The sequence below is a fragment of the Ochotona princeps genome, chromosome 5 (genome assembly GCF_030435755.1).
Source record: "Ochotona princeps isolate mOchPri1 chromosome 5, mOchPri1.hap1, whole genome shotgun sequence".
NCBI lineage: Eukaryota > Metazoa > Chordata > Mammalia > Lagomorpha > Ochotonidae > Ochotona > Ochotona princeps.
Genome location: NC_080836.1, coordinates 76,900,768 through 76,908,974, shown reverse-complemented (window position 1 = coordinate 76,908,974; position 8,207 = coordinate 76,900,768). Strand labels below are relative to the sequence as shown.

General features: G+C 44.4%; 1 protein-coding gene across 5 annotated transcripts in view; it reads right to left on the bottom strand.

Moving 5' to 3' along the window:
- Positions 1-3,205: 3,205 nt before the first annotated feature.
- Positions 3,206-8,207, bottom strand: part of CDK15 (cyclin dependent kinase 15) — a 113,187-nt gene continuing 108,185 nt past the window's right edge. For all 5 annotated transcript variants that reach the window (XM_058664860.1, XM_058664862.1, XM_058664863.1 and 2 more), the window contains 2 exons: positions 6,553-6,695; positions 3,206-3,986 (listed from right to left, as the gene is read on the bottom strand). In XM_058664860.1, the coding sequence (XP_058520843.1) occupies positions 6,586-6,695 (110 nt within the window). In that variant the 3' untranslated portion in view covers positions 3,206-3,986; positions 6,553-6,585. The remainder of the gene's footprint in view (positions 3,987-6,552; positions 6,696-8,207) is intronic.

Sequence of the window (8,207 nt, the reverse complement as noted above, 5' to 3'; positions counted from 1 at the left end):
GATGGCTTGAAGCCAGAAATACTAGGTAAGTAGCACTTATGACAAAATAAGTTAGCATCACTAAAATAACTAATATGTTGAATTGAATATATATAAACTATGCCTTAAAAAGTAAGTCAAGTGTGTATTTATACAAAGAGATCAACAAAAATGGTGGTTGTGAGGACAGAATATCCACAGGGAACAGGCGTTTAGCCTAGAGTACCTGGGTTTGATTCCTGGCTCCAGCTTCCAAGTGCCACCTCCTGCTAATGCAGACTCTCAGAGGCAGTGGTAAAGGCACAAGTCATTGGATCCTGCCACCCATGTAGGAGGTCTGGTCTGTATTCCTAGCTTCTGACTCTAGCTCAGGTCACAGGGGACTTTTGGGAAGTGAACCAGTGGATGTGAACTGTTTGTCCACCTGTCTGTCTCTAAAGCAAATTTTAAGAAAGAAAGAAAACGCACAAATACCTGGAATACTTGTTTTATGAAATCAAGGGATGGGGCCCGGTGCAGTGGCCTAGAAAGGCTAAAGCCCTCACCCTGAACGCCCTGGGATCCCATATGGGCACTGGTTCTAATCCCAGCAGCTCCACTTCCCATCCAGCTCCCTGCTTGTGGCCTGGGAAAGCAGTCGAGGGTGGCCCAAAGCTTTGGGACCCCGCACCTGTGTGGGAGACCTGGAAGAGGTTCCTGGCTTCGGATCGGCACAGCACCTGCCATTGCGGTCACTTGGAGAGTGAATCATTGGACGGAAGATCTTCCTCTCTGTCTCTCCTCCTCTCTGTATATCTGACTTTGCAATAAAATAAATAAATCTTAAAAAAAGAAAGAAATCAAGGAATGAAGGAAGATTTGAATGATGTTTTCAAATGTATACTTAATTTTATTAGGCTTTTCAACAGCCAAATTCATTAATTAGAAGAGAAAATAAAAGATAAAAGGACAAGAACAATTTATCTTTGTTTATTTAAAAATTTTTATTTTTTGGAAACACACACACACACACACAAAATCTTCCATCTGCTGGTTTAATCCCCACATGTCTGCAATAGCCCGAACTGGCTCATACTTGTATCCAGGAGCTGGAAACTCCTTTGTGGTCTCCCACATGAGTGATAGGAACCCAGGTACTTGGGCCATCATCTGCTGTCTCTCTGCACACGATCACCAGTGGACAAGCTGGAACTCAAGCCTGGCACGTCAACATGAAATGTGGTAGCCTAACCTGCTGCACCACAGGAGGGAGCCTAACCTGCTGCACCACAGTGCCTGCCTATTTATCTTCCCTTATAACTACAAAGGACATTGCCAACTTCCACTTTAGGAAAAAACCCTGTTCTCATGAAGAACTTAAGCTACACTGTTCTTGCAACATGTTTATCATGATTCTGGGTGCATGGCTACTCACAGTCATGAGAAAATCAAGCAAGGAGATGGAGCCTTTGAGCTCAGCCATTCCCATCTCCAGTGTCAGAAGCCCTCCCACAGCTTGCCTCATCCACACGCAGGGGGAGGGAGTCCAGGCTGGTGGGAACTTATTCCGCTAGTAGCTGGGTGAAAGTGTCACCAACACCTTCTGCTGAACCAAAGTAGCATCCCTGGGTTTTTGATGGTTTCTCCCAGTTTTATAGCCACTCACTGCAGGGTCAGCTACTTTTCAAGAGTTCTTACCTCTCTGGATGCCCCTGGAATTTTGTCTCTGCAGCTACTCCTCCCTGCTCCTTGAGTGTTCTTTTGTAGTTCTTCTAGGAGCACGTGGCACAAAAGGAAAGCTGGGCTAAGGGAAGCATAGACACTGAGGACAGACAGGATGGTATCAAATCCTAGCTGCTTAGAGTTAAGTCTTAATGCTCCTTGTAAAATGAAGATTAACCATACCAATGTCTTAGCCTTATGGAAAGGACTAAACAGGGGGCCAGAGCAGTGGCAAAGCAAGCTAATTCTCCACCTGCAGCACTGGCATCCCATAAGGGTGCTGTTATGAGTCCTGACTATTCTACTTCTTCTTTTTAAAGATTAATTTATTTTTATTGGAAAGGCAGATATACAGAGAGGAGGAGAGATAGAGAGGAAGATCTTCCGTCCAATTATTCACTCCCCAAGTGACTGTAATGTCTGGGGTTGAGCCAATCTGAAGCCAGAATCCCAGAGCTTCTTCTGGGTCTCCCACACAGGTGTAGGATCCCAAAGCTTTGGGCTTTGCGCCGTCCTTGACTGCTTCCCCAGACCACAAGCAGGGAGCTGCTATAGGAAGCAGGGCTGCCAGGATTAGAACCGGTGCCCATATGGGATTCTGGCACGTTCGAGGCGAGGACTTTCACCTTTACTTTAAGGTGCCGGGTGCTGCTCTACTTCTGATTACGCTCCCTGCTAATGGCCTGGAAAAGCAATGGAAGATGGCCAAGGCATGGGGTTCCTGTATCCACTTGGAAGACGCCAAAGAAGCTCCTGACTCCAGCTTCAGACTGGCCCAGCTTTGGCCATTGTGACCATTTAGAGAGTAAATGAGTGAGTGGAAGAACTCTCTCTCTCTCTCTCTCTCTTTCTATAACTTTTACTTTCAAGAAAAAGAAATAGGGCTTGGTGGCGTGGCCTAGTGGCTAAGGTCCTCCCCTTGATCCCATATGGCCGCTGGTTCTAATCCCGGCAGCTCCACTTCCTCTCTATCTCTCCTCCTCTCAGTATATCTGACTTTGTAATGAAAATAAAATAAATCTTTAAAAAAAAAGAAATAAATTTTTTTAAAAGGGACTAAACAGAATTAAACTTGTAAATTAATAGATGTATTTATAAAAAATACTTTAATATGTGTCTTTTAAAATGTAGTATATGGAACTGAATATAATAATAATTGAAATGTAGTTCAATCATGAGACAGTAAACAAATTTCCTTCTTGGATACAAGATGATTTTTCATTTATGTAGCCTGAAAGGATTAGCCTTGCCTTTGGGGGATGGTCAGATTATACTTTTCCACAAAGTCACAGTCTTATGAAGCTATATATAAATGTCTTAAGCTCAAATGTAAGAATTTAAGTCAGATATATCCTGATAGGAATAGATGGTGCTTTGGCTTGTTGCTCCTTAGCTTCTAGAGAGGTCTCAGTCTTTTGAATCATGGTCCAATGCTACCTATTGACAGAAGTAATTTGAGCTGCCCTGGCTTCTTTCATAAGAAGTCATTGTAAAAACAAAAACAGAAAAACAAAAATGCCACATGTTTGCTGCGTCAAATTTCTCCTTTTACTTGTGTGTTAATGTGTGTGCAGGTGTGGCCAATGGTGCAACAGGGGGCTTGGGTCACATCTCTGAAACTCTTTGTTCTCCACTAGTTCAGGCTGTTCACCACCAAATGACCATATTCCGCCCTCAGCCCTTCTGCCATCACCACAGTTCCCATCCAGTGGTAGGGGACAGCTCAATCCCATCTACTGATGTCTGGGTTCTGATAATCCAGTTAGTGAGAAGCGCCCCCTAGGAAGTCACAACAAATAGTCTTGAGCAAATTCTTTTGTTGACAACTTTATCCAAGAAGCCATCTTCCCTGGAGACTTTTCTGACCTTTGGCCTAATCCCTTCCTTGCCACAGCAGTCCTTTTGTTGGGGGAATTCTAAGTGAATGCAGGAATGACAGGCCTCTGGAAGGCCGCGCCAGCTCTAGATTCTCTCAATGGTTAGTCTCCCATCTGCCTCTTGGGAAATGGACCTTCTGGCCCAGCGTTCTCTCAAATGACAAAAATGGGTGAAATTATTCAGAAGTCCTCCTTTCAACACTATCTGTATCTGCTTCTGAGTCAGTCACTGGTAAATTCTAGGCACATGACAATACGGTAACTTTCCGCTATTTTTTCTTCAAGTATGATTTATCATGGCCTTGAAGTCCTGTTAAAATCTTCCTAATCACAGGTGATGTAGAAAACCTTTGGCCCAGATTGGAGTTAGAGTTGAAAGCCTCTTAGTAAGCAGAAGTGAAGGAAAATGGAAATAGCAGGAATGTAGCCCTGGAAGGGAATGGAGAATAAGCAAGTTCAAAATCATGAACAACAGAGTACATTTCCAGTAAGAAAAACCTGTGGGGCATCTGGCATTTGGTGATGGAACTGTGTTGATCGAAAATGGAATGATAAAATACAAGGGAGGCAGCATCTTTCCCCTAGTAAGAAGAATTAAGGAGTTAATCATCACAATCTATCTCCTGATGGACAAACTGCAGTTGGAACTCACCATACTCCACTGTTCCAAGTATGGCAAACTTGGAAACCCTAGGTGCCAACTGGTGGGTTGGGCACATGGCAACTTCATTTCCCCTTTACTTCTCTGTTGTAGACATCAGTTACACATTTTTTATTTCCCCATTTCCACATTTTTTATTTCCCCATTTTGAATATCCTTCAAAAGTCTAATTTTCAAGAATTGCTGCCAGTTACCAAGTCTTAATACCTCCATTTACATTTTGAGCCTCCTGAAAAGTGAATATTTTAACACAAATTCAATCCAGTGGAAAAGATTTACAGGCCCCCAGTGTCCATGTGATTACGGCTTTTAGTCTCTAACTCTGGCACGCTCAGATTTTGCATGTTTCAAGCCATTTATTAAACCATTTAATTGCTCTAGTTTTCCCCTGTTGTGGTTCATCCCCTGCTGGTTTTTATCTCCTTATTTGAGTTTTAAGGCCTAGAAACATCAGGAGATTACACCAAGAGGGGCTCAATCTGTCTCCTCCCTTCTTCATGGCACAGGCACTGAGCCTGTCAGACTGCCTAGAGCTGATTTTCTATTGTGACCAATTTATGTCTACAGGTAACAATTGTTTGTGGAAGGCCCCTGCAGATCAGAGAGACTGGGTGAGATGCTTCTCTCCTGACTGCTGAGTAAAACAAAAGCCCTAACAAAGATAGGAATAATAATAATGCTTGGGGGCACCATATCCTGAGACCCTTCCCACCAGTGTCTTTGATCATTATATGAGGGGCAAACACTTCACTTTATAGAGTCAAGTGGAAGTTCATCCTGTTCTCATGACCAGTGTGTTTGAAATGGCACAGTTACCCATAGTAAAAACTGTTCCAGAGAATATTTGGCTTTGGAAATCCCCTATCATATCATTGCCCTGCTGATTCTAAGTCCCATGGCACATTGTCAGAATACAAACTTAAGTATTCCATAAAAGGCTTCAGGGGGACAGTAATAATTTTAAACTCTCTTGTTCTTTAAAACAAGATCATTGTTGAAGAACCAGAAGACAGACAGCCTTGATGTGTATATGTCTTTAAATAGTGACAGCTAACAGTGGAGCTCAAAGAGAAAGTGGCTAAGAGTTGAATTCTGCCATGTGAGTGATACTAGGGTGAGGGGGTGGGTGGTGAGCATGGCAATGGTTACCACCAGGCCCCAAAAGCTCTGATAGAAAGGAGGTTAAAGCTGTGGTTGCCAAGCAAGTGGCCAGTAGCAGTAGAATGACTATGTCTTGGAGAAATAGCCTAAGAGGTTGACTAGCTGACCCACACATAGGTTCCACCTTGATTCCTCTATCCCAGTTCTGTCCCTCTGTCTGCCATGTAAGGCCAAGTCTGGAAAGTGTTCTATTGATACCTAGAGATGTCTATACTAGGCAGGTTCTGGAGTTGTCCCATCTGACTTCCTGAATCTGCCAGCAGAATTCCTTTCAAGATATAATAGCTTTGGGAATGTCCTCCCCAGAGTCGTTTCCTCTTTAGAATGACCTTGGGGGCCCGGTGCGGTGGCCTAGTGGATAAGGTACTCGCCTTGAACATGTGGGATCCCACATGGGAGCCAGTTCTAATCCCGGCAGCTTCACTTCCCATCTAGCTCCCTGCTTATGGCCTGGGAAAGCAGTCAAGGACGGCCATAAGCCTTGGGACCCTGCACCCACTTGGGAGATCTGGAACAAGTTCCTGGCTCCTGGTTTTGGATCGGTGCAGCACTGGCCGTTGCGTTCACTTGGGGAGTGAATCATCAGATGGAAGACCTTCCTCTGTCTCTCCTCCTCTCTGTATATCTGCCTTTCCAATAAAAATAAAATAAATCTTTTTTAAAAATGACCTTGGAAAGTCGTTTGCACCAGCAAAATGACCAACTGTCATGATTTACTTAGGCCTGTGCCAATTTCAACACCCAACATCCTGCATCCGGGGACATCCTGGGTCTGGGACACACTGGGTAGCTGGCCACCCTTGCATCTGATTTTGTCTTGTCAGTGAGCAGAGAGAACTACCCAGGTGAAGGAAAACAGTGCCAGCTGCAATTCTTCACTGCAGTGAGTTTGGGGAGGGTCTAGCCACAATCTGGGAGTTTTATCTTTGGAGCCCTCTGGCTGCTCCAGAAGTGGGAGAGAAGTAAGGCCCATTGTCATCCTTTGTTTTCCCAGGTCAGGACAGGGAAGCCTGAAGGGCTAGGTCATCTATCCTTAAAACTGCAGCTGCAGGGCTACACACAGAATACAGGTACCCTGGGTCAGGGACAATGTCCCTCCATCTGTCAGCAATTGTGTTTCAGTTTTGTCCATAGGAACCTCACGCTTGGGACAGCACAGTTGGGACCACTTACCTGGGATGGTCTTCAGGACCTCGCCCTGTCTTTTCACCAGCATTTGCTAAACCCGGCTGGGTGGTGACCTTTCTGGTAGGAGACCAAGAGGTCACACATTTCTGGCTTTAGTCTCACTCCTGAAACTGTAAACAAAGACTCCCCTGTAGGGATGAAAAGAGAACAAGATCAACACATTAGTTCCTGGGATCTATCACAGTGTATTTATTTAGGTCTGTTGTAATATTTGTTACTAGAGGAGATGTCAAAAAAAATGAGCCACATATATTTACCAATCATTTATATTGCCTCGTGTGACTCACTTTATTGAATCTATTAAGAGTTGTCAAATGCTTTCTATTTAATTTTATTCAATGTGTATTTGCCAGCTGAATACCTGGGCAAGGCATTATGATAGGTGTGAAAACGACAAAGCTAGGGACAGGACTGACTGGGAGACACACACACATCCACATCCCCTACCCACACACAGACAAGCACCAAAGTGAGGTGCAAGCAAAGAATCAGGGTAACCCCTCTACCAGAATCTACTACGGAGCACTGGAAATCATAGGCCTGGAGCCCTTTGGGCCTTGAAGGGCTTTCAGGGAAGGTAATCCTGGCTGAGGGATTGGCATGAGTGAAGGCGTGGAAGAAGAGGCACATTGGGGAGGACACCAGATCATTTTGTGTGGCCACAGCAAGACAAAGCAGAAGATAAAGGTGGAGAAGAGGTTTGAACTAGATGAACAAGGGGGGGCGTCTGGACTGTGACCCTGATGATAACAAAGAACATCATATTGGCTTGATAGTTACAGAAACTTTCAAATCACGTTGTATGCTTTAGACAATTTATTTAATTTCTGTAAATCAAAAACAATCCTGGTTGCCATTGCATATAGGAACCTTACCTCTTTTTTTAAAAAAAATATTTTATTTTTATTGTAAAGGCATATTTACAGAGAGAAAAGAGAAGAAGATACAGAGAGGAAGATCATCTGTATGTTAATTCACTTCCCAAGTGGCCGCAGCGGCCGGAGCTGCACCAATCTGAAGCCAGGAGCCCTGAGCTTCTTCCGGGTCTCCCATGTGAGTGCAGGGTCCCAAGGCTTTGGGCTGTCCTCTACTGCTTTCCTAGGCCACAAGCAGGGAGCTGGATGGGAAGTGGGGCTGCCGGGATTAGAAACGGCACCCATATGAGATCCTGGTGTGTTCAAGGCGAGGACCTTAGCCACTAGGCCACCGTGTAGGGTCCTAGAACCTTACCTCTCGATTTAGGTACAGATGCTGCTTGATGCACAGTGGGGTTACATTTTCATAAACTCGACACAAGGGAAAAATGCCTTTGCTATGCTTCACCCCAGTTCAGCAGTACAGTTTCCTGAGGGATATGGATTGTCTACCCTAGCATCAACCTGACTTCAGATTGCCCGATGTTGAGTCTATTAGTTTAGGAAAAAGTCAAAATGTGAAGTGGTCATCTCTCAGTCTATGAGGTCTCCTGAGGATGCCAATGTCTGTGGGTGCTCAAGTTCCTCACATTCTAGAACGCACACACACCCTCCTGTATCTTTAAATCATCTCTAGATGACTTGGGAAAGCTTACCACATAATGTTATGTACCTAGTTGCAATATGGTAATGTCTAGGAAATAGCAGCATGACAGGTATGTGTCT